Raw genomic sequence first — 26497 nt, 5'->3', positions numbered from 1 at the left:
GAAAGTTACAGAGCCATCAAGAGGTCAGCTGATGACTTAGCTTTTGAGTGCTCTTTGCTTTCCCTTTATCCTGTGGCCCAGACCCATTGATAAATGGGCACAGGAGTCAGAGCTCAAAATGCCCACTATGTTGCTGATAAAGCTGTATTGAGAAGAGTAGCTTGGTGCTGAGGCCAAACTGGGCTTCCTTTTGCTTCCCTGATCAGTTTTACCGCCCTCTTTCCAGGCCCCATACCCTGTGGGAGGAGGCGGTCCTTGTACAGCCCTCCCTCACAAGACTTTGGGATGCAGGAAGGGTGGCAGAGCCAAGGCTCCCTGGGAGGCAGGGCTGGCACCATTCCTACCATCTAGAGTAGTGTACCTTCTCCTGGAGGGCACGCTGCCCAGCCCCGCATTAGCTCTTGGCTGAGAGGCTGGGCTCCAAGCACGGGGCAAGACAAAGGCCACCTCAAGCAGGGCATTGGCCTGAATCTCTGGACTCAGACATGTGTGGCTGGACAATGTATCACATTCACTTTGAGATAGCACAGGATTAGCAGCTGAAATAAGATAGCTAATGCCGAACCTTGGGAAAATTTCAAAAGCTCTGGCAGAATTGATGTAAAAATTTTCTTTTTTGTAAGAACAGATAAGATTATGACCAATGTTGCTGATCTTCATATGCCAAACAAGGTTGCTGTACTTTCCCATAAAATAGCCGCACTGGAGAGAAATGAAGAACCTCCACAAACTCCTTGCTTAGAGTCCCTTAGTTCTGAATCCCAGCTTGCTGGTTCTTTCAATACCCATCTCTGCAAGTCCTCTGGGGAGACCTTATTTATTACCTTTAATCTCAAATAAGGCAAAGGGACTGCAGACATTAAGCCACAAGGAACTCTTTCTTATGGACCGTTTGGACATCTGAAGAGTCACACTCTGAGGCACAGGGCTGACAGGGAAGGACCATGCTATAATTAGGTGTGGGGATTAGAGCAGGGAATAAAAGAGACCAAGTTGCTGTCTTCTGGAGCTAAGGAGCTAAGCTCTTATGGAGCTGTCTTATGGATAAAAATGGCTCATTAGGTCTCAGGCACTGTTCTGAGTACTTTCCATATATTAACCCTTCTGGCTTCACACTCATTCTGAACTTATTATCATCCCTGTATAACAAATGGGGAGGTAAGTGGCTTGCCCACGGTCACATAACTAGCAAATGGCAGCTTGGTATTTCACCCAGCGTGCATCAGTGCACCCCACACTTCAAAGTGCATATGATTCACTCGAGAAATTTGGGTTTAAAAGCGGATTCTGATCCAGTAGATCTGGGTTGGAGCCCCTGCAATCCTGTAGTTCTGACAAGTTCTCAGGTAACATTGATGCTGGTGGTCCGTGGACCACACTTAGAGTAGTAAGGCTCTGGACCATGACGGGCATCACTGATCTCCTGAAATCTCAGGTCCTCAGAGGTCCATTTATTTTCCTTTTGGTATTGTCTTTATTAAGACTCTGTGGTTATACTAGCCTAGGCTCAACTCGTTGAAGATGAAAACTCATTCAAGCTAATTCAGGAGAGAGGTGGGAATGGTTTAAGGATACAGAACTGATGGAATGCAAGGTTAGAAAACACATCAGCCTCTTGGTACCCAGGATGCCACCAGGATCAAGTTCTTTATCCTCGACCTTCCTTCTGCAGGTTCTGCCCTTGCTCCAGTTGCTTTCCTGTTTTCCGAAACAGCTGCCCACCCCAGAGTCCATAGACTTTTCAACCCCAGGACCTACAACCACCATATTTACTCTGTTTAAATTCTTGAAGGGGGAGTCTGATCAGTTGCTCTGACAGTGAGTAGATTATACAGGCTGTGGGTGGGGCAAATTAAGCAGGAAGGATGTTAGGCAAATTGTCTGACATATCTAATAACGCACGAAAGACCAAATGTCCACTAAGGGTTCATTCCTGGATGTCCAAATTGCTTTCTTTCAGGGGCCATCAGAAAGAAGTAGGTCAGTTATTTACTGGACGCTGACCAGCTGCCAGGCAGGGTGCCCCAGATGGTGATGTGGAGGTATCACCTTTTTGGTTTTGAGGAATTTAGGATCTACAGGGAGGGGAGTTGTTCCCCACAGGACAAAACCTTCCTTCTGAGAACAATTAGAAAAGCTGAAAAAGTAGTCTGCATTTCAGTTTTCTTAATTTATTAGGATTTTTTCCTAAATTTATTTTTATTTATATTTCATAGATATATTTGCGTGACATAATTATGCAGTTACATATGTGCCTATGTATTTCAGCTCTCCTAATTGTTCTCTGAAGGACAGATAGATTGACTGCAGAGAAGAGCAATGATGGAGCCTAATTGTCAGAGTCATTTATAAGAAATTCAACCGTTCTTATGCAGTGCTTGACTGCAAGGAGATCCAACTAGTCCATCCTAAAGGAAATCAGTCCTGAATATTCATTGGAAGGGCTGATGCTGAAGCTGAAGCTCCAGTACTTTGGCCACCTGATGCAAAGAACTGATTCATTGGGAAAGACCCTGATGCTGGGAAAGACTGAAGGCAGGAGGAGAAGGGGATGACAGAGATGAGATGGTTGGTTGGCATCACCGACTTGATGGACATGAGTTTGAGTGAGCTCCGGGAGTTGGTGATGGACAGGGTGGCCTGGCGTGCTGCAGTCCATGGGGTCACAAAGAGTCAGACACGACTGAGCAGCTGAACGGAAATATGCAGTGCTTATTTAGAAAAATTCTGCAGAAAGTGACAATCAGGTTGTTTATGAGGCAAACAGCTTTTGGCAGTTCTAACTGTGAGATGAAAATTGGAAGGTCTATGATAATTACTTGAGGCTTTCTATTGGGAATCCTTGAAGTAAGGGCAAACAGAAATAGAGCATATCCTATAAAAACTGAAACCCAGCTTCCGAGCAGCTCATACTCTCAATGGATCAGCTGAGCGTCCTCCTACTCTGATTTCCGATGAGGATAATAAAATTCCATCTAGAGTCGCCATGACCTTCCTGTACAATGTCTGGCATTCAAGCTAAAAAATTATCAGGCACATCAAAGGACAAGATCAAAATAAAAAACAGATAATAGGGAACACTCTCACATTGCTGGTGGGAATGTAAACTAACACAGCCACTATGGAAGACGGTATGGAGATTCCTTAAAGAGCTAGGAATAAAACCACCATATGACCCAGCAATCCCACTCCTAGGCGTATACCCTGAGGAAACCAAAATTGAAAAAGACACATGTACCCTGATGCTCACTGCAGCACTGTTTACAATAGCTAGACCATGGAAGCAACCTAGATGTCCATCAACAGATGAATGGATAAAGAAGCTCTGGTACACATATACAATGAAATACTACTCAGGCATAAAGAGGAACACATTTAAATCAGTTCTAATGAGGTGGATGAACCTATTATAGAGCCTATTATACAGAGTAATAGTAAGCCAGAGAAATAATAAATATTGTGTACTGACACATATACATGAAATCTAAAAAGATGGCTCTGATTAACTTATTTTCAGGGCAGCAATGGAGAAGCAGACATAGAGAGCAGACCTATGGACATGGGAGAGGGGAGGAGGGAGAAGGGGAGATGTATGGAGAGAGTAACCTGGAAATTTACAATACCATATGTGAAATAGATAGCCAATGGGAATTTGCTGTATGGCTCAGGGAACCCAAACAGGGGCTCTGTGATAGGCTGAAGGGTGGGGTGGGGCGGGAGATGGGAGGGAGGTTCGAGAGGGAGGGGACATGAGTGTACCTATGGCTGATTCTTGTTGATATATGACAGAAAACAACAAAATTCTGTAAAGCAATTATCCTTCAATTAAAAACTTAAAAAAATAAATATAAATAAATAACAATTTAAACAATCTTAAAGAAAAACAGACAATGGAAATAAGCTTACGGGTGATGCAGATGTGAAGGCTATCAGGCATGTATGTAAAATAATATGATTAATATGGTTGAAAAGTTAGATGACATGCTGGAGAAATTCATCAGAGAGTGTAGGCTTTATAAAAAAAAAGAATTGAATGATCTATAACTGAAAAAAATACCATAAATGAAATGTTAAGCTTAGTAGATGGGTTTAAGAGCAGCTTAGAGACAGGTGAAGAGAAGATTAGTGATCTGTGTGGTAGGTCAATAGGAAATACCCATCCAAGACCTGGAGAAAAATAAGGATGGAAAATTCAGATTTGGAACCCATGGCAATAATAATATACAAGTTTAATGGAGGGGCAATAAACAGAGTTAAAATTTTAAACCATCCTTGCCATGTCCCTTTCCTCTATTAATTAAATTTTTATTCCAACCACCTTTGTCTTTATTTGGGCCCTAGATTCTCTTCTCTAGAACTCTTCAATGCAGTAAATGATGACCACATGTAACTATTTCATGTGAATTAATTAAACTGAAATACAGTTACAAATTCAGCTCCTCGTCTCATGCAGACAAGTCACGTCTCACTCGCTCAACAGACGTGCAGCGGCCGCTGCGCATGCTGTGCAGGCGCTGAGCACTTCCCTCTCCTCAGAAAGTTCCGTTGGACAGCGCTCTCATCCCCTGACACTTACATTTTTCCATTTGGTCAATTTTTAGATTACCCGTGTACATGGAAGCTTTCCATGGTTCTAGACTCTTCAGTATTACATTCAAGGTTTGAAAAAGTAGGGAAAGTGTTAGTTGCTCAGTCATGTCCAGCTCTTTGCAACCACATGGACTGTAGCCCGCCAGGATCCTCTGTCCATGGAATTCTCCAGGCAAGAATACTGGAGTGGGTAGCCTTTCCCTTCTCCAGGGGATCTTCTCAACACAGGGATCAAACCCAGGTCTCCTGCATTGCAGGCAGATTCTTTACTGTCTGAGCCACCAGGAAAGTCCTGTAACTCAGTTGTGTTTCCTGATGATTGAAAGCAGGCACAGTGAATTCAGTGCTTAACCGCTGACTGAAAGCCAACAAAATAATCTCAGAATCAGATGCATGCTACTGGGTGACTGGCTTACACGGAGGATGGTGCTCAGAGCACCGACCCCGAGTCATCAGAAGACCTCGGGCTTCCCTAGAGGTACTCAGCAAGTGCACTACATTTTGGAAAGATGTAGTAAGTATTAATATATGGGGTGTGTAGGACTTCTACCGAACTGAGTACCAAAAACTTAATTCCCTTCTCTGGTCTCTTACTTATTACGTGTAAGTCATTGCACCTTCCCCTGGCATGTGAGTTGTGACAATTAAATGTGGTTTTTGCAAATGTGAAAATTACCTTATAAATGTAAGTGCCATGTATCCCATGTGATATAATCTTTGGGACTGAGACGGGCCAGGTTCATAAACTACTTCACTTCACGCAATTTCGGGTTTTCGTTTTGTTGTTGTCTTACAGTGATTTCCCTCAAATCTTCTGAAGATTCATCCGTTGAGAAAAAGAAGGAGACATGGGCATTTTTTGAAGGTAATTCTTACTTATTTCTTTACTATAAGACGCAACCTCACTTTTCAATAATAGGAAATGAATAGAATAAGAAGAAAGGACCCCGACTTCTTAGTTTTTTCCTAATATCAAATGGTTTTCTTGCTTTAAACATAGTCAGGAGTAGGATGGGAATGCCTGGAGGTATCAGTCCACAGATTTCAAAGAACAGAGTTGAAAGGTCCAATCTGCATAATTTGGTGGTGTTTGTTTTTCTTCACAATTCCTACTCCTAAGTGATATTAAGGAGAGACCTGTAAGCAATATAAAAAGGCAAATTACATCTACTGTGACTAATTTTATCTCAGGTTTCTTAAGAGTTTGGGATTCTGGAAACATTTGTAAACCTTGCTGCTGCTGCTGCTAAGTCGCTTCAGTCGTGTCCGACTTTGTGCGACCCCATAGACGGAAGCCCACCAAGCTCCCCCGTCCCTGGGATTCTCCAGGCAAGAACACTGGAGTGGGTTGCCATTTCCTTCTCCAGTGCATCAAAGTGAAAAGTGAAAGTGAAGTCACTCAGTCGTGTCCGACTCTTATCGACCCCATGGACTGCAGCCCACCAGGCTCCTCTGTCCATGGGATTTTCCAGGCAAGAGTACTGGAGTGGGGTGCCATTGCCTTCTCCTTAAGCCAGTGATTTTCAACCCATGTTAGAGTCACCTGGGAACTTTAAAAACACTGTTGCCTGAACCGCATCTCTAGAGATTCTGATTAAGTTGGAACTTGTTAGAAGTTCTTTACGAGATGCCAGCCTGCAGCCATGGCCCCAGCCTGCAGCCATGGCCCTAGGTGTTTCCCCAAACGGGTTCCAGACCAGTAGCATCAGCGTCACATCAGCATCAGCACAGCCGGGAGGCTGTTACAGTGCACTGCGCTCTGTGCCGCCGTGCTTACGGACTCAGAGTCTCTGGGGGTGTTACCCCCAGAAACCTAGGTTTTAATAAGACCTCCGGGTGATCTGATGTATACTCAGACTGGAGCTTTAGAGCAGTCATTCTCAACAGGAGGTAATTTTGTCCCTCTAGGGGACGTTGTCCAATGTCTGGGTAGTTGTGCTTGCCACAAGAACATTTTGGTGGTACTGGCATCTGTTGGGTCTTACAATGCACAGGTCAGCCCTGACAGCAAAGAATTATCTGGCCCCAAAATTCAAGAGTGCCAAGGTTGAGAAAGTATATGGCCTTACAGTATGGACAACTCACGGAAATTATTGTAAAGTGGTTGAAGATTACAACCATAAGCAATGAAAGAATGTACTTCGTGAGTTCTCAGGCAGAACCTTTGATCAGTTAAAAAAAAACACAACAGATTAATGTTAAGATGTGATCAGGAAATTGTGAAGGATTACATCTTGTGAAGGCATTGCATTTTTTGATGATGTATGGACCTTGGGAAAAGGATCTGAGACCTGTGTCCCCTGGGGGTTCAGCATCACCCTTTGTTAATTCAGTGGATATGAGAACATGCTCATGGCAGACTGCACTTGGATTCAAACCTACCTCTTCTGATAGCTAGTTAATAACAGTGACTTGAGGAACTGTCTCCCTAAGAAAAACATAAGCATAATTATGAACCTGGTTTGCAAGGCATAAAGTGTCACTCAGGTAGGCCATTAGGATTGTTTCATTTTGAAGTCATTGCATTTCTCAGGTTACACTTTACTGTAACAGTGATTCTTTGTATTCCCTGCCTTTTCTTCTGCACATTTTGTAGATGGCTTTTTCTGTATTTAATGATCTTCTCCAAGTAAAATAATCCACAGTTCCCTCCTTTAGCCTTTCATTCAGTGAATGCCTATTTGTTAGCAAAGAGACGTGTGACTTTCATCCTCACAGAGTGAAGCATTAGAAAAAGCACTTGGTGTGCCCATATTCTGAGGCTGCCCTATAACCCAGGCACTGGAAGGGGGCACGTCTGGAGATACCCTGGGGGCTCTCTAAGACAGATCACTGGCAGATATGACAGCAGGAACCTTGTTTATCTTCAGGTGCATAAGGATATCCTGGGGGGTTGTTAGTAACCCAGACTCTGGGTTGCCCTCCACTCCTGCCCCTGCCAAGAATCTGATTATACATTTAGGAAGAGATCAAAGAATTTGCACTTCATCAGGGCTTGAGGTGTTTCTGGTGCAAGTGATCCGAAGACTGTTTGAAAATACTATGGCCCCAAACCCAGGACTTTATATATTTGGAAAGACTGGAGCATTTAAAAGTCTGCACACACACACCTTGCTGCACAATCCCAATCTCTAAAACATTTTGTACAATTAATGATTACTTTTTAGTTCATGTGTAGCTACAGAATATCAGGGTTACTCTCAGTTTAACTCTACACAAAATCTATAGCCCATGGTCTTCTCCACACAGAGAATTCGGTTTCTACAGAAAAGCAGGACTGGAATTCTCAGTGTATATCCTGCCTCAGAGCAGCTGTGTCCAAAGTGCTCTTTCCCTGTGATTTTGGCAGCAGCAGCAGCATCTGTGGCTTTTGCTTTTTTAACCCAGCCACAGTGTTGACGAGGTCAGGGGTACAGCTGAAACTCGCTGGCGTCTGATCCCAGGCCTTTGCCCTTTCGTTCCTGGATGGGAGCGCAGCGGCAGCGCTTGAGGACGGATATCTGTCCTCCTGGGACTCAGCTCGGCCTGGCTGCATGCCCGCACCACAAAAAAAGCATTGTCAGGCCTCTTGGTGAGATGCTGGAGTAAGTTAAAATCCCTCCGGGCTATAGCTCAGGTATTTCTCCCCAAGCAACATATTATTACTGGCTGGATAAAAACAGGAGTAGAAGTACCTGGTTTTTTCCACAGAACTGCAAAATAGGGATTTGTAGTTGCCCTGGAAATATAGAGGGTGGACATCAATTTTCTGGATTCAGTGGCCCCGGGCGGGGGGGTAGTTGAGCTCCTTCCCTGTGCTGAGGAATGCTGGGGTCACCGGGTTTCAAAGCAGCGCTCAATACTCCAGCCAGGCTCATGGTTGCCCAGCAACAGGTGCGCAGGCTGCCTTTCATGGGGACTGCTCTGCCTGGCCTGGCCTGGTGTGGCCTGGCTCTCTGAACGGATGGGAGCTGGCATGCAGACACAGCGCACCACATCTTGCCTCCCTGCGGCATGCACATCACTCTAGCCTGCCGGCCCCGCCATCTGCTTCAGGGAGGCCTGGGCTGGGGGCGGTGGGGAGACAACTTTCTGCATGGCGGCTTGCAGTTGGATCTAACAAAGACGTTGGTGTCTTTGGAAGTCCAGCTGCAGACGATGAAACTGCAAGTGATTTCGGAGAACAAGGAAGATTTTTAGAACTATTTTGAGCGTTCAGGTGTTTGTGGTATTTGAAAAGCTAAGCCCGGATTTGGTTAAGTGTAGGTTCAACCTGAAGCTGAAGGTGAGGATTCAGCCTCCGGACAAGCATTGTTTGGCCTGGCCCGAGTTTTACAACCTCTGGGCGAACATTTATAATGAGAGAGGCGTTTATATAAAAGGTAAAGGAAAAGGTGAAAGATCAGGCAACTGCGGGCCAGTATCCAGCCTGAGAACCGCATCTGGAGCCATACTGTGTCACCCGAGGAACACTTTGGCTCTAGCTTGCTGGCAAAAACCATCCTGGAGTCTTAGTCATTTGTGCTGGCGTTTCCGATGGCTCAGGGTTTAACCTTTGTTTTCCCTTTGTTTTCCGAGAAAGATAGGGGAGGTGGTTTTAGTGTTCTGAGTAGTTCCAGCAGGGAGATCGCCTTTCTGCAGCAAAGGGATGCTTGAAAACAGAGGGAAAAACCAGCAACTGGGGGTGCTGCCCAATCCACAGAAACCTCAGGTGTTCCTGAGCTTTTTCTCCTCCTACAAGGTGATACTGTTTAATGTTCCTGTGGCTTTGAGAATACAATAGAGCAGGCCTGATCCGTGCTAAGCCTGTGGGACCCACGTGAGGGTGGCTGGTGCCTGCTGGCCAGTGTCCACAGCCCGGAGGGCCTGTGTGCTTGGCGGTGCAGCTGAGCCTTCCAGACTGGCCAGATGTTTTATGACTCTGTAGCCGTGGCTGCCTGTGGAGAGCCATTCTGTGCACGTTGAGGAGGCTGTGATCTGAAAATGTCATGTGGGCCTCCTGGAGCCCTTTGCCTCCTACCTTAGAGCGTGCCACAGATGTCTGCAGTAGGTTTTGGGGGGACACTGGTGGGAGAGTCTCCCTGATACCTCATCCCTGTTTGGTTCCTGTAGTCCTGAAACCAGAGACGCCGTCTGATGAAGAGGGGAACTCGTGACTCAGGTCACTCTGCTCCATCGACACAGAAACTTAAGGAAGAGAGTTCTCTCCATCCCAATCCTGAAGTCCAGTTGCCATTGCCTTTTGCTCCCGGGGCCCGAGTCTCCGGAATCCTTTTGAGACAGATGCTGCACCCCCCTGCCCGTGTTCTGTCTGCCTGGCACTTTGTGTTGTTCCTCAGCCTCTAGAGCCAGAAATGGCTCTGTAGTCCTGTTCCCAGAATAGTTTGCTCAACAGTGTGTGAATCCAGGACTGGCCATATGTTATTCATGTTCTGGCCTGTCCTGTATCCTGTCCTGAGTCCCAGGCTGTGACCTCTGCTCTGTCCCTTGGAACTTCATGTTAAATGGAAGGCCAAGCCTGTCCCCGTAACTGCCCACTTGCAGAGTTCTCTACTGAATTAAGCTGCAAAGCCCACACATCTGAGACACAGGCATCTCTTTAGAAAGGCAGTTTTGATTTCACTTATAGGAGACAGTTTTCTCTGTGTCTAGCTCAGTCTCCTCATACCCCATTGAGCTCCTTGACTCCGGTTATCTGGCTTTGTCCCCACCACCCTACTAAAGGGGCTTTCCTCCAGGACTTTTCCAATAACTTCCTAGTGGGAAAACCCAATGGTGGTTTCCAATAGCACTGGATGCTACCGGGGAAGCTTTCTTATGACATTCTACCGTCTCTTCCACGGCTCTCACTCGGTCCTCCCCGGCTCCTGTGCCTGGCTCCCGCTCCATTTGTAGGATTCTCTCTCTATCGCACCCACCTGCCCTGCTCCCTAAATGCTGCTGTAAGTGCTCCCGTCCCCAGCAGCCTTATCCTGTGTGCTTTCTGTTGATTGAACCCAGCTCTCCTGTATTGCAAGCAGATTCTTTACCCTCTGAGCCACCAGGAAAGCCCCTTTCTATTGATACTTAGCTTATTTTTAGTCTAGCCTTCGAAGTTGCCTTCTAAGGAGCTAACTCAAGCTAGCTTAGGTGAATATGTTGGCTGAGCCTGAGACCAAGGGAGGCTCTCCAGGGATGGGATTACCTAGGGCCTCCTAGCGGACCCTGAGATGTGTGATTCTGTTCCATTTCCCCTTCTTCTTTCTCCTTGACCATAACCTTATCTGCTTCTCCAGGCCTCCTTGCAATCCAGCCAGCCCAGGAGGCTTACTGCTTGCTTTTTCAGCTTCAGCACTTAACCAGCTGCTTCTCCATGTCCTGATGGCTTTACAAACGTGCATTCTTGCCAACTCAGCAATTCCACATCCAGGAACTTAAATCTTGAGAACACAATGTGAGAGAGTCATTAAAGTTTAAGGTTATGAATACTCATCTTAGAATCATTTTTTATAGGGAACTTAGGAACACTTTGAGTAGCCAAGGATAAGATGCTAAGTCACTCATGATGATATATTAATAGCAGAAACTTTTATCATATTTTTCAAAATTAAAATAACTCTTTGAAGAGACCCTAATGAGAAAAAATAAAAAACAAGGTATAAAACAGCTATGATCTTAAAACTCAATGCGTAGACATCATGAAGTGTAGCACCTCAGAGTGATGGAGGGCTGATGGCTTGTTTCTCTCTTTCTTTTTCTGATTTTATTCCCTCTCTGCATTTTTGCATTTTCTATGTTATTTTAACTACAGCTTACCACAGTGGTCCAGTCTTCTGGGAAGCCCCTCCAAACCTCCCAAAGCTGGATGGGTCCCTCTTCTGTGTATTTCTGGTACTGGGCATGTATGTCTGTAGTTTGGGTACCATGTAGCCCTCTGACTTCTTGACGAGAAGACCTCTGGATATTCATTATTATATTTCTTGTACTTAGGAGCAAACTGAATATCAGTTCAGTTCAGTCACTCAGTCGTGTCGACTCTTTGCAACCCCGTGGACTGCAGCACGCCAGGCCTCCCTGTCCATCACCAGTTCCTGGAGCTTCTCAGACCCGTGCCCATCGAGTCAGTGATGCCATCCAAGCATCTCATCCTCTGCCATCCCCTTCTCCTCCTGCCTTCAGTCTTCCCCAGCATCAGGGTCTTTCCCAATGAGTCAGTTCTTTGCATCAGGTGGCCAAAGTATTGGAGCTTCGGCATCAGTGCTTCCAATGAATATTCAGGACTGATTTCCTTTAGAATTGACTGGCTTGATCTCCTTGCAGTCCAAGAGACTCTCAAGAGTCTTCTCCAACACCACAGTTCAAAAGCATCAGTTCTTCAGCACTCAGCTTTCTTTATGGTCCAACTCTCACATCCATACATGCCTACTGGAAAAACCATAGCTTTGACTAGATGGACCTTTGTTGGTAAAGTAATGTCATTGCTTTTTAATATGTTATCTAGGTTTATCATGGCTTTTCTTCCAAGGAGCAAGCGTCTTTTAATTTCATGGCTGCAGTCACCATCTGCAGTGATTTTAGAGCCCAAGAAAATAAAGTCTGTCATTGTTTCCATTGTTTCCCATCTATTTGCCATGAAGTGATGGGACCAGATGCCATGATCTTAGTTTTTTGAATGTTGAATTTTAAGCCAGCTTTTTCATTCTCCTGTTTTACTTTTATCAAGAGGCTCTTTAATTCCTTTTCACTTTCTGCCATAAGGGTGGTGTCATCTGCATATCTGAAGTTATTGATATTTCTCCCTGCAATCTTGATTCCAGCTTGATTCCGATCTTGATTCCAGGCTGAATATGTCTGTTGGCTGAAAACATTCAAGTCAGCAGAGAAGCATTTTTTATAAGTTCAAACATTTACTAAGTTTGAATTATCTGTGGCTTTTTGGTTTGTGAGGTTTCCTGGTAGCTCAGATGGTAAAGAAGTTGCCTGTATGTGGAAGACTTGGGGTTCGATCCCTGAGTTGGGAAGATCTCCTGGAGAAGGAAATGGCAACCTGTTCCAGTATTCTTGCCTGGGAAATCCCATGAACACGGGAGCCTGGCGGGCTACTGTCCATGGGGTCTGTAGAAAAGACTGGACACGTGTCGGGCAGGCCTGAGCAACTCACACTTTCACTTTATTTTTGCTTCGTAGAAGCCTTAGATAATGCTTCCGGTTTCCCTTTCAATTTCTGGGCAGTTTGGGCATTTTATCAGTCGGATTGATGAATAAGTTGATCACTGGAGTTTAAGAAATGGTTGTATTTATTGTTATGGGCTGAATGTTCGTGTCCCCTAAAATCTGTATATTGAAATCCTATCCCTTAATGCGATGGTATCAGGAGGTAGGGATTGCAGGGGGGCGGGTGGTGATGAGGTCATGAGCATTGAGCCCTCGTGAATGGGATTAGTGTCTTTATACAAAGGGACCTGTGAGAGCTTACTTGCTCTCTCTCTATTCTCCTCCACGTGAGGATACTGGAGAAGACGTCTCCAAACCAGACAGAGTCCTGATCAGGCACTGGACTTGCCAGTGCCTTGATCTTGGGCTTTCTAGTCACTGGAACAGTGAGAAATACATTTTTGTCATCTGATTCACCTGGTCTTTGTATTTTGTTACAGCAGCCTGGTTTAAGATAGATATGAACATGATTTCATCTTTGGACTGTAAAGCAAACTTATTTTGAGACATTTGTAGATTGACGTATATTTCTAATAAGTAATACAGAGATTCCTTGTACCAGTTTCAGCCTTTTATCCAGTTTCTCTCAAGGCATCATCTGGAAAAACTGCAGTAAAGCATTGCAACCAGGATGTTGACACTGATACAGCTGAGATACGCAATATTCACCACAAGGCTCGCTGAGAGCAAGACCCATTTTCCCCACCCGCTCCCTCCTTAACCCCTGGCAACCACTCTTCTCCAGAACTACCGTTTTTGTCATTCCAAAATGCTTTGTGTAAATAAAACCGTACAGTGTGTAATTTGGGGGGATTTTTTCTCACTTAGCACAACTGTGCTAAGAGTTTGTTCCCTCTTATTACTGGGAAGCGTCTCATAGTGTGGATGGAGCGCCGTGCTAAGAGTTTGCTCCCTCTTATTACTGGGAAGCGTCTCATAGTGTGGATGGAGCGCCGTTTAACCGTTCACCCGTTGAAGAGCATCTGGGCGGTTTCCAATTTTGGGCTGTTATGAATAAAACTGCTACAAACATACACAGCCAGGTTTTTGTTGAACTGAAGTTTCCATTGCTCTGAACAAGTGCCCCCAGAAAGCGGTTGCTGAGCTGCGTGGTGATTATTGGCGGGCCCTTTCAGAAACTGCCATACTGTTTCCAGAAGCCCCTGTACCATTTTACATTCTCACCAGCAAGGTCTGAGTGGCCCAGTTGATTCATGTCCTCGTCCGTGTCTGTTATCGTTCTAGTTTTATTTTGGTTATTCTGATAGGTGTGTGGGTTATCTCATTCTTCATATGGATACTTATAGAACACAAGTTTTAAATTTTGATGAAATCCAATTTAATTAAGTGTTCCTTATTTGAGTAATGCTTTGGTGTTAAGTCTAAAAATTCTCTGCTTGGTTCTTGATCTCAAAGATTTTTCTTCTCTTTTTCCAGCAGTTTTCTTGTGTCTCCTTTAATGTAGGCATGTGGTTCATTCTGAGTTGAATTTTGATGATGTGTGGAGTTCTTTATCTGGAGCATCTCCCCTGGTGTGGCCTGCCTGGCAGTGACCCTCGTGCCCCTGCCTTTCAGATCTCTACGTGTATGCTGTGCTCGTGTGCTGTGTGGGGATTCTCAGTGTCCTGCTCTTCACCCTAACCATCATCTGGCAGTCTGTGTTTAGCAAGAGGAAGTCCAGAGGTAAGAGAATGGATAAAGTCATGTCTGGAGTGACAGCGCAAGCAAACCACAGACAGACAGAAGACAGCTGGGCAAAGTATCACTTTGGTGGCAAAACACATCCTGAGTCAGGGGTTATTTACCTGTGACTGGCAAGCAAAGTAAGTGGGGGAGATATGTCTCCCTTAGACTCTGTGAAAATCAACTGTAACCACTGTTGACATCATTGCAGTTCCCCCCCTTTCTTAAATCCCTTCCTTCTGCGGTTTCTGAGCACCCTTAACCTCTCTCTTCCTCCCAGAAGAGTCTGTGGAGTCAGATGACCCTGGGTTTGATTCTGCTGCTTAAGACTGGGTTTTCAGACACATTCCTTACACACTCTGAACTTTGGCTTTCTTATTTATTAAATGACATGGAATGGACACCACCTTCTTTAGACTGAATATTGCTGTGTGTTCTTAATTTAATCACAGCATCTGACACTGTGCCTGGCAGGCATTAGAAAGGCTTCCCTCCCCTCTCCTGTCCAGTCTGAGTGTTCACTTCATTCTGCCTCCTTCCTTGTTGATATCCATGTCCCCTGGATGCTGTCTTCAGCCCCTTCCTGCTTTAATCTTTCTTCCTGAGTGATTGCAGTAATTGCGACTCTGACTCTTAGCTCCCTATGAATACTGCCTGCTTTCTCTCCCTAGCCCCTCCTCTCACCAAGCCTCCATGACACGTTTCCATCAGCTCCTGTGTGTTTCCTCTGAAATACCCTTCTTGTGCCCTGCCACTTAGGAATTTCTGAAATAGATGGGGACACTTCAGCTCCCAGAGGTGACCTGGGTAATAGCTGGGCTTTGGAATTAAAATAAGTCCAGTTCAGTGACAACTCTTCATGTCCTATCTTATGACTTACCTGCCATGCCTCACCTTCTCCGTCTAAATAGTGAGGAGTGCAGCAGTGTATCAGTCTCATAGGACTGTTGTGAAGATTAAGTTAAAAAAAAAAACACAAATGAAACCCTTAACACATTCTGGTTCCCTGTAAGTATCCTGTATTTATGATGACATGTGCGTATAGTTATTAATATATATAATGATGATTACTGTTCGCCTAAGTTCATAAAGCTGGCAAGTATTACATTTGGAGCCCATGGCTTAAGGGGAAAATAAAACAGGGACACCGAGCAGCATTTCTAGAGGGGATTCTCTGCAGAGGTGCAGGCAGGGCTAAGGGAACCAGGGAGAGATGGAGAGGGAGGCCCTCAGGAACCAACACCCATGGGATGCTGTTTCCACCCTAGACCTTAGGGGACAAGAGGAGGAGAGGTTCTGGAACTTGTGAGAGCTGCAGCTTTCAGAGAGTTGTCACCACTAGGAGCCGTGGAAGGACCCAGCCAGGCCAAGCCAGGCGGGAGCAGGGAGTGAGCCAGGAGCCTCTGCTCAGCCCCTTCCTGCCCTCCTCCTTCACATGTCCCAGGGATGCTTTCCTTTGGTCCTGCCACCCAGACCTGAAGCCAGAGGGAAGTGCATAGAGGTCAGCCTCCAGGGCCTGAGTAGAGTGGAGAAGAGTGCTGATGACCGGGATGGGAGCTCAGAGCCCAAAGCACTGGAGCCAGAGCCAGAGCTACAGGCAGACCCGGCTTCCGCAGCCCGCGCCCTGCCCACAGCCAGAGCCAGAGCTACAGGCAGACCCGCCTTCCGCAGCCCGCGCCCTGCCCACAGCCAGAGCCAGAGCTACAGGCAGACCCGCCTTCCGCAGCCCGCGCCCTGCCCACAGCCAGAGCCAGAGCTACAGGCAGACCCGCCCTCCGCAGCCCTCGCCCTGCCCACAGCCAGAGCCAGAGCTACAGGCAGACCCGTCTCCCGCAGCCCGCGCCCTGCCCACAGCCAGAGCCAGAGTTCCAGGCAGACCCGTCTCCCGCAGCCCGCGCCCTGCCCACAGCCAGAGCCAGAGCTACAGGCAGACCCGCCCTCCGCAGCCCTCGCCCTGCCCACAGCCAGAGCCAGAGCTACAGGCAGACCCGTCTCCCGCAGCCCGCGCCCTGCCCACAGCCAGAGCCAGAGCTACAGGCAGACCCGCCCTCCGCAGCCCGCGCCCTGCCCACTGTGCTTGGAGTCTGTGCTGCGCTCCGGGCGCCCCCTCCATGCCTGTGCCCGCCTTCTCCACGGTGTCCAGGCTCTTCTCCTGTTGCAAACCCTTGATGACTTTGATGAGCTCGTGGCGTGTGTTGCACATGTGCACATGTATCTCCCTCCCTCCAGGCGGATAGCGTGCAAGGCAGGGCCCGTGCCTCTGACCCATTCTCCTTGGAATTTGGCAGATGACAGCTGCTAACCAAATGGTGGGCAAATGGCTTTGTCTCCCAGCTGCTTTGCTCCCAGCTGCTGGAGTTCAGATGCCACATGGGCAGTCCCCAAGCCTGTTTTGCTGTAAAGGCATCTCTTCCTGGGCTCAGGGGCATAATGGAGAAATCTGCCTGGAGCTGCAAGTCCTGTTAGGCTGTGGGCAGAGCAGGGAAACAGAGCCACATAGGTAGTTCAGTAGAAGTCCTTCTTTTCCAGAGTCAACAAGGCAGACCAGGACACATACTCCAGGCCTCTCAAGGGGCCACTGGGAACCCAGGTCTCAGCTGCCCTCCGCCCCCTGGGAGTGGGCCCACATGGCCTCACGCGTACCTGCACACAGCGTCTGAAGCCCTGTGAGCTGTCAGGGCTCAGCCTGAGTGCCCACTGCAGGCTAGACCCCTTTTGGCCCCTCCACATCCTCACGGATCCTTACTGCCAGCCCGGTCAACAGCCTGCGTCGCTCCCTTTTGACCAGGGACACAGCTGGGGAGCTTGTCCAAGTCCCCACACAAGGGAGTGGTAGAGCCCAAGCCCAGCCCCATCCTCAGCCTTCGTGTTTCTGCTCAAGAGAACCTCAGCCATCTGGGGACTGACCTTGCTGAGGAATTTTCCTCCCGACTTCCATGTGGTTGTTGCCGAGGTCCTTCCTAGATGGCAACTCGTAGCTCCCGAGAGCCTGGGGCTTGGCATCGCTTGGCATCGCTCTGGTACAACTGCCACCTGCAGGCTGGCATCCTGTAGCCCAGGCAAGACCGTGTCCAGGCTGGGGTTAGCCCTCACCTGGACACGGTAGCCTTAGAGCAGATTGGCCGAACCTTCAGGAGCAGACCTCAGAGGCCCTAACACTGCTACAGGCACTGGCAGGATGGGGCGTGGCTGTGACAGGGACAGGCCCGGGGGGATGACGGCCTGCAACCTGGATGTGTCATCTGGGAGCCTTAGCCATGCAGTGGGTGTAGTGTGGCCCGAGCTGAGGAGGCAGAGATACCTCGGGCTCCCAGGTACCTTCCTATTAGAAGAGGTGAGAGAAACAGCCCTTCCTTTTAGAGTCCTCGGAGTCCGGAAAATCACAGGTTACCATTTAAAAGCACCACATCCTGAATTTCTGCTTCTATGCACAGCGGTTGCCTTGTGTGACACCGGGAGCCTTTGAGTCAAGAGCCCTGGGTACTAAGCTATGACCCATGGTGGAGACTGGCTCCAGAACCACCCTTATTGCTTCTCTTCTCTTCCTGGTCTCCCTTCCTCACTCGCCAGTGGGTTTTCCAGGATTCCTTCCCACATGGACTCTGCACTCGAATCCTTGTCTTATAGACAAACTCTGCTTCTGGGGACCCCTAGCTAACACAGGTGACGCGGTTATGTCATCAGCAGTGGTTATGCTATGCATGTTTAAGGGAGATTCCAAGCGAGGTCTAGTTATATTTCTCTGTAAAACTATTTGTATAAAAATTTTGCATTAAGGTTTTAAAAATGTCCTTATTCCACAAGTCTCTAGGTATTAAATTTTTTTTTGGATTGAGTTTTCAGTAAATATTGCATGATTAGTAAAGATTTAGAAAATGAATATAAAATTAATCAAAACCACATAAATATATTATAAATTTAGATAAATAATTAATAATCTCAAGAAGTAAAATGTTATTGGAAATGGATTTTTATTTTTACTTCATATAGCCTTGTATGGATTTACGTAGTAATAGAATTCAGCATCATTTCTATTCCTATATTTTTAATAGATGTTAGCGCTGCAAAATCTCACTATGAAAAGAGGCAGGAATGGATGAAGTTTCCTTACACTACTCAATACTTTAAACTGCTTTCAAGTTATATGTCAAAAGTCATAATGATCTATCATGGAAAATGATTTTAATTCTCTACCAGCTGACAACTGGATTAGCTCATATTTCAATCCTTGTTGAAAGCAAAATATTGGAAACCTCTCCTCCAGTGAAAAGTCTGTGTGCCCTGCCATTAGTCACTCGCTTTCTCAACACTGACACCAGTAGTCCAGATCATTTATTGATTCACTGAGGTCATTGATGTGCCCACTGGCTTCTAGCCCCAGGACAGGTCTCTGAGGTACAAGTCAGGATGGGTGAGAGGAATGCCTTAATTTTATGAAGTAGAAAGGCTCATTTAACAGGGAGGGAGGGAAAGGAATACAGCCAGACCTAGGGCAAGTTCCACTGGAATGAATTATAAGGAAAGAATACCATGGGAGGTGAGGATCCAGAAAATGATGTCCTTCAAACCATTCTTTCCAGGGGTATGCAAACCCCAGACTAAAGACCACTGACCTATATAGGAAGCTTAGGATACTGCCAGGAAGACATGGTAAGTTCAATAAATATGAACTATGATTTTATTATTATTGCAACTATAAATTAGCCAGCAAATAGTAGGTATTTAGCAAACACAATGCAGAAAGAGTTCAGTTACTAACAAGGGGTTGGATCAGATAAACCAAAAAAACTCCCCAAAGCTCAGATTCTGTCATCCTGGTTTGGAGTCTGCATTGGTCACCTCCGTAGGTAGGAGCTTAAAACAACTGTTTTATCTGCAGATCAGAAAGGTGAACTGGACTCAGCTGAACAGTTCTTCTGGCCTCAACTGGATCACTTATGCAGCTTCAGCCTGCTGGTGGGGCACTGGGGCCTGGCTGCTCTGGGGCCTCAGCTGGGATGTCTTATGTCTGTTCCACGTGGTTTCATCTTCCAGTAGGCTAGCCAGGCTTGTTTGTGTGGTAACAGAAGAGTTCCCTGCAATGAGAGAGAGAGCGCACAAGCCTCAAAGCACAGGGCCTTTTATGCTTCTGCTTGTGATTCTTTGGCTAATGTTTCATTGGCCAAAGCTCATCACATGGCCAAGCTCGGTGTCAGTGTAGGAGGGAGTTATATAAGGATGTGCAGAGATAGAATATATTAATGTGTGATTCACTGGGGCCATTGATGTAACACTCTACTACACAACTCCAGGGCCCTGTGGCTGTTTCAGCTTTACTTCTATTTGAGGTAAGTTCAACAGTGAGCTTAGATTGGACACTTATTAGGATAACTGCCTAGGTAATCTTATTTTTCCTCTGCAGCTAGAATTTTTTTTTTTTTTTCTCCTGAAGGCTACCTACTATGGAGAATGTCATTGCAAAAAAAAAAAAAAAAAAGATTGTCTTTCCCAGGGCCTCCTTAATCAACGTCCTGGAAGATCTTTGATCATAGAATGAAAACCCACTTTATAGAGAGGAGGATCTAAGTGGAAACAAGTTGCCCTGAGAACGCTTTCTCCTATCTAAGGCACAGCTCTGAGATTGGGTGACTCTGTTATTCCAGGACTCTTCAGATTAGAATCCAACTCAACCTGACTTGCCAAAAAAAAAAAGAATATTGGGGGCTATTAACCAGGAAGTCTGAGGTTTACAGCTTCATGCCTGGCTTGATCCAGGTGTTGAACGATATCAAGTGTCCATGGCGTCCTTGCTATGAGTTTACTGTACTCATCCAAAGATAACCTGGAGAGGTGGTTAGTGCAAACACTGGACAATACCTGGCCACCTGCATTTCCTAGTAATTCCTGGGGCATATGTATCTAAGGTAGTATTTATTTACCATCTTCTGTTTCTTTTTCCTTTCACAGTGAGACACTATTTGGTGAAATGCCCTCAGAACAGGTAGGAATATTTTCTTCCTTTTTCCATGTAAAGTCTTTGCTATTTTACTTTCTTTTGATATTACCAAGAAATTGGTTAAATTCATATCTTTATCTGAAGGTCTGCATATTAGTTTACAGATTGACCTAAAAACATGTATTCTGCATGCACTCACATGTTTCCAGGTTTAATATTCTGGTTCTCACTCTCAGAGGGGCCAGTGAACGTGTGACTCATACTGGCCCAGTGTACATGCCGGAGGAGGCTTGGCACATGCTCCTGGAGGACTGTTCCCTGGTGTGGGAGGACTGGCAGATGGACTGAACCACCGGGATGCCTTCTGACCACAAACACTGCCGATCCCCTTCCACCAATGCCTTCTTGTCCTGTGCCCTACTGTCCAGAATGTGTCCATTAGTGATGGGTGTGCTGAGAGGCTAGCCTTTTAGCTGATGGGACACACCCAGCAGGTAACAATGGTTATAGTAGATATTGCAAACTCAAGAGTATTTAGAGACTCGAGACTTTTTTTCCAGACAGGATGGGTAAGATCAATTTCTCCCTGCTCTTCTTCCCTGCCAATAAGCATAACTATCAGTTCTGGAAATAATATAAGAGACCAACAAAGGAGGACTCTGAAAGGTAGTAAGAAGAAAATTACGAAAGACAAAGGCAAAAAAAAAAAAAAATCTTAAAAACAACCAAAGAGAATCAATTTATTACCTACAAGGAAACACAGATTTGAACGACAGTGCATTTTTTCATCTAAATCCATGAAGGGCAGAAAGAAGCAGCACATTTTCCCATACAAACAGTAACAAGAGAGGTGGTAGTTAATATCAAATAAGAAATCACGTAAGACGAGAAATATGACTAAAGACGAAGAAGGAAGTTTTTTATTATAAAAGATGAACTCATCAGGATGATATGACACATTACCTGGGCCTAGCTACAGAGCCTCAACATACGTAAAGCAAAAAACAGAAAATAGAAAGATTTTCAATTATTCTAGAACAAAAGCTGGAAGTGTCAGTGCTCCACTCTCAGGAATTGATAGAGTACCTGGGCACAAAATCAACCAGGACGCAGAAGATGAGGCAATTTTACCTGACAAATAAGAATGATTTGCCCAGTGAGTGCACAAAATATTCTTCTCAAGTGTATTAGGAACATTCTCTAGGATAGACCATATACTAGGTCATAAAACATATCTTTATAAAATTAGGTATTTTATTTATGTAAGAAATCATACCAAGTCTGTCCTCTGACTACAACAGAATTAAATAGAAATTCGTGACAGAAAGAAATCTGGGACATTCCTCAATGTTTTGAAAGTTCAAACAACATACTTTTACATACTGTGTGGGTCAAAGAAGTCAAAAGAGAAATTAGAAAATATTTGAATTAAATAAAAATGAAAACACAGTGTATCGAAACGTATGGGATGCCTCTAAAGTAGTGCTGACGTAAAGATTTACGGCCTCTGAACGCCTGGGTCAGAGCGAAGAAAGGCCGGAAATCAACGCGTTACGCTTTCACCATAAGACCTGGATCAGAGCGAAGAAAGGCCGAAAATCAATACGTTACGCTTTCACCATAAGAAACTAGAACGAGAAGTGTGAGTGAAATCTGAAGAGAGAAAGAACACAGTGCAGAAATCAATAGCGTGGAAAACGCACGCACGCGCACCCACACACACAAAGAGAAGTGTCAGTGGAATCAAAAGCTGGTTCTTTGTGAAGATCAGTAGACCCGACAAACCTTAAGTTAGATTGTCCACGAAAATAAAAAAGAGAGAAAAACCAATCACCACAATTAGGGAGGAAAAAAGGAACTCCTACAAACCCCATAAGAGAACGCAATGGCACCCCACTCCAGTACTCTTGCCTGGAAAATCCCATGGATGGAGGAGCCTGGTGGGCTGCAGTCCATGGGGTCGCTGAGAGTCAGACACGACTGAGTGACTTCACTTTCACTTTTCACTTTCAGGCATTGGAGGAGGAAATGGCAACCCACTCCAGTATTCTTGCCTGGAGAATCCCAGGGATGGGGGAGCCTGGTGGGCTGCCGTCTATGGGGTCGCACAGAGTCGGACACGAATGAAGCGATTTAGCAGCAGCAGCAGCACAAACCCTATAAAAATTAAAAGGTTATAATCCTTATAATCCAAATGTATTCTAACAAATTAGACAACATAGATTAATGGAAAAATTCATAGAAAAACAGAAATTTTCCAAAACTGATTTAAAAATAAAGCTATAATCTGAATAACCTGTAATAAGTCAAGAAATTAGATTGTTAGCAAAACACTAAAAAACTAGTAAATATAATAGTAATAAAAAGGAGTAGATTCACAGATATAGGGAACAAACTGGTGGTAATCAGTGTGGAGAGGAAAGGAGGAGGGACGGCATAGGGGTAGAGAATTAAAAGGCACAAACTGCTCTGTATAAAATAAGTATACCACAGGGATATGTGGTGCAACACAGGGGACAGAACCAATATTTCTCCAATATTTTATAATAAGTATAAATGGAATATAACCTTAAAAAATGCGTATCACTGTGCCGTACACCTGAAACTCGGTTAGTATTGCACAGCAACTGTACCTCAATTTTAAAAATGAGCAAAAAGATTTGAAAAGATAGTTCCCTAAAGAAGATGTATAAATGGCCAACAAGCTCATGAAAGTGTGTTCCATATCATTAGTATTAAAGGACTGTAATTAAAACCATAAAGCCATGCCACTACACACCCACTGCAATGGCTGAGACAAAAAAAGACAGTGTCAGATGTTGGCCGGGATGTGGCGAGACTGTATATTGCTGGGGAGCATGTAAAATGGCGTAGCCACTTTGGAAAGACAATTTGGTGATTCCTTAAAACAGTAGACATAGACTCAGCCATATTCACTCTTATTTATTTGGCAAGAGGAAACTTTTGTAGGGTGATAGAGATGTTCTAAACCTGTATTGAGGCAATGGTTGTACAACTTTATAAATCTACTAAAATTATTGAGTTGTATGCTTATGATCAGTGAATTTTATGGGGAGTAAATTATGCCTCAGGAAAAATATTTTGTTTTTTTAAGCATATGCCCTGAAAAGGCTCCAGTATTGGCATTTCAGACGCTGGAAGAGGTCATGGCTCAGGGATGGCATAGGCTTGGAGAGGTCAGCCTGCCAGTGTTTCTCAGAACTTGCATCTAGCGTCTGGCCTCAAGTCCTTCGCGGTGCGAGAGTCTGGGCCCTGCTTCCTTCCCTTCCCTCGTTTTCCCCCTCGGTTGCATCTATTCCGAGCTGGTGCTGATGCTGTAAGTACACTGAGGATGTCACCCCAGCCCGGTGGGCATTAGAGTTGGTCTCCCCTCAGTCCTGCAGCGCCTGCCAGAGGTTAGAGATGAGCGCAAAGTCCCGCTTAAATGCTGCCGCCTTGACCCGCAGGTGCTGTCAGCGAGACTGGGTGCCTGAGCTAAGCTCGCCGCACGACCTGTCTCCTGTTGGGTCAGCCCACAGATCTGCCTCTGGAAAACCTGCCTCTCTCGCCGTCCCCCAGGCCCCTGCAGGGGCGGGGTCTGCCCGCCTGAACCTGGGCGCCCTCCTGGCTCGCACTCGGCTTTCTGCTGAGAACCTCAGGCTGATTTGCTCAGTGCAGGCTGTTCTCTGCCACGGGGCCTCTTGTGAACTGGTCAGTCCTTGCCATTTTAACTGGCCTGGACCTGAATTGTGCTCTGCCTCTATAGCCCAGGCGTTTCTGTTTCCTGTCCCTGTTGTGCCAGGGAGCTCCCACCTCTGGGCTCCACAATCAGCGCTGTGGCCGTGGGCCGCTGGGCCCCGCAAGCCGTGACTGGGATGAACGTCTGTCTTTGTCCTCTGGCCGCTTCCTCCTAAGGAGAATGGGCAGAGAGCACAGGCAGGGGAGGGGCCCTCGGGAAGAGGCCACGAGCTGGCCCTGAGGCTGTGGTCACCAAGAGCGGGGCCTTGGCAAGTGACTGGGGCAGAACTTGGGGACTCTAGGGAATTCCTTGACTTTTGAGAGAAGTTCAAACAGGAGGAAAACAAGTCTCTTCTTCATGTGTGCTGGCCCTGAAGTCGGAAACTGCTGTCTCCTGGGAGGGTGGCCTTGACCTGCAGAGCTGGAGGACTGTTCCTTTCCCATGGCGGATCACCCTCTCCCGGAGCAGATACTTGGGCCTTAGCGAGCATCTCAGGGCACTGCAAGATTTTAACTATCTGGAGAGCAGCTCAACTGATCACTGTGAAACTGTACCCCAGAGTTCCTGAAAATCAGATTGTAAATGCAAGGTCACCGATTTCGTAGATTTGTGATGTGTCCCCACACCATGACTCCTCCTCAGTGCACTCAGGGCCCTTTCTTCAAGTTCAGTAAAGCTGTCAAGAGGGTGGACGGGGCCACAAAAAGGCAGTTCCCAGCCAGTACGTTTCCTGACCTTTTGCTTGAACTCGTCTTATGCACTTGAGATAGTAAAGTATCTCCAAGTGGGAGACATTAAGGTGGGCATTATGTAATCTGTGCCGATAGCATTTACAGCTGAAGTCTTCCAAGCTTTCTTCATGTTTTCTGGTGCATACACTTTCTCAAGGATAGACAGTCAGGTCAACAGACTCTTTACATGTTGGATAAATTACAGGCACAGCTTTACTGTGTTTTATGAGCTTAGTTTAAAGCATTTTTCAGTCTTTTCTGAAACATCAGAGATTTATAAACATTTTAAAACATACCCCACTATCGAAGTATGGGATTACTAAGTGATTTGTTTAGGGTCTTGGAGAGAAGGCAGAGATGTGATTTCAAAAAGAATATAAAGATATGAACTCCAGACTGAGGTGTGTGACTACTTGCTTCGCGGGTACTGAAGCAAACTGAGGTGCGTGACTCCTTGCCTCGCGGGTACTGAAGCAAACTGAGGTGTGTGACTCCTTGCTTCGTGGGTACTGAAGCAAACTGAGGTGTGTGACTCCTTGCCTCGCGGGTACTGAAGCAAGGTGAAGCATAGTGAGTGTGAGCAGCGCTGCAAAACTTCATTCCTTCTGCGAAGGCAGTCTGCTGTGAAGGGGAAAGATTCTGTGGCCAGGCTGCCTCAGGTCACATGCCAGCTCTGCCATAGATTGCTGTGTGCCTTTAGCTAATTTTTCCACCTCTCTGATAAAATGAGAGCAATCACAGCTCTAGCATGTAAGGAGTTGGGAGGATTTAATGAATTAGTCTGTATAAAGTGCTTCCAACAGGTAAATGGTGTGCTCTATGCAAATAGTTCTGTTATTACTCAGTCAATACTTACGAATGTTTCTTCTGTAGGCTTGTAAGGCCCATTGAGTGAGGATGAAATAACACCAGCCCACGCCTTGAGGTCCGGGAGACCCAGAGAAACTAGAAGGTGGCGGCAGCCGTGGCCACAGCGCTGTTGTGGGCACCCAGCAGAGGTGCTCCTAAGCCTGTCTCAGGGGTCTCCTGGGGCTGAGATCTGGGCCAGGTCTTGAAGGCTGAGTTAGAGCATTCCAGGAGAAGAGGGATGGGGCAGCACACAGAAGTGGGGTGAGAAGAGCACAGCTAGGGAAGGGATTTCATCCATGGGGTGAGGAATCTTGGAGATTCAGGGCAGAACAGCAGGGAGGTGAGGCTGGAGATGGTGGCAGGGCAGATTCCAGAGGATGGCAGTCATCATATTAAAAGTAATGACAAAGCCTCATTTATTAAATGCCTGGCACAGTGCTAAGCACGGGACACATACCATCTCCTTCTGGCCTCACAACAACCCCATGAGTGGCTGCTGTGATTATCCCCATCCTACAGATGAGAAACCAGTCCAAAAAGAGTGTGGATGTTGGTAAGATCTCCTGACCAGTGAGAGCAGGAAGAGCAGGGCCACCAGCCCAGGCCACCTGGCTCTGGGGCTCACATGCTGGCCCAGGCGTCCTGGGGAGCTTGGGTCTGACTGTGAGAGCTTTGGTATTGGCAGTCACACAAATGGACAAGAAGTAAATGCTGCAGAAAAGTCAGGGCAATGGAAGGAGAAGTGGAAAGGACTTGGCTGGAGATGACTGCAGCTGCTCTGCCTCTTCCCGACTTTGA

The 26497-nt window shown here is 46.2% G+C and overlaps 1 protein-coding gene across 3 annotated transcripts in view; it reads left to right on the top strand.

Annotated features, from left to right (window-relative positions):
* VSTM4 (V-set and transmembrane domain containing 4) overlaps positions 1 to 26497 on the top strand; it is an 87398-nt gene that overhangs the window by 20499 nt on the left and 40402 nt on the right. For 2 of the 3 annotated variants that reach the window (XM_061405655.1, XM_061405654.1), the window contains exons 3-5: positions 5387 to 5455; positions 14338 to 14445; positions 20392 to 20425. In XM_061405655.1, coding sequence (XP_061261639.1) covers positions 5387 to 5455; positions 14338 to 14445; positions 20392 to 20425 — 211 coding nt within the window. The remainder of the gene's footprint in view (positions 1 to 5386; positions 5456 to 14337; positions 14446 to 20391; positions 20426 to 26497) is intronic. The other variant, XM_061405656.1, reaches the window with a different exon arrangement.

The sequence above is a fragment of the Bos javanicus genome, chromosome 28, assembly GCF_032452875.1.
Source record: "Bos javanicus breed banteng chromosome 28, ARS-OSU_banteng_1.0, whole genome shotgun sequence".
NCBI classification, from domain to species: domain Eukaryota; kingdom Metazoa; phylum Chordata; class Mammalia; order Artiodactyla; family Bovidae; genus Bos; species Bos javanicus.
The sequence above is the reverse complement of the archived record's forward strand: the minus strand, read 5'-3'. Positions and strand labels throughout refer to the sequence as shown.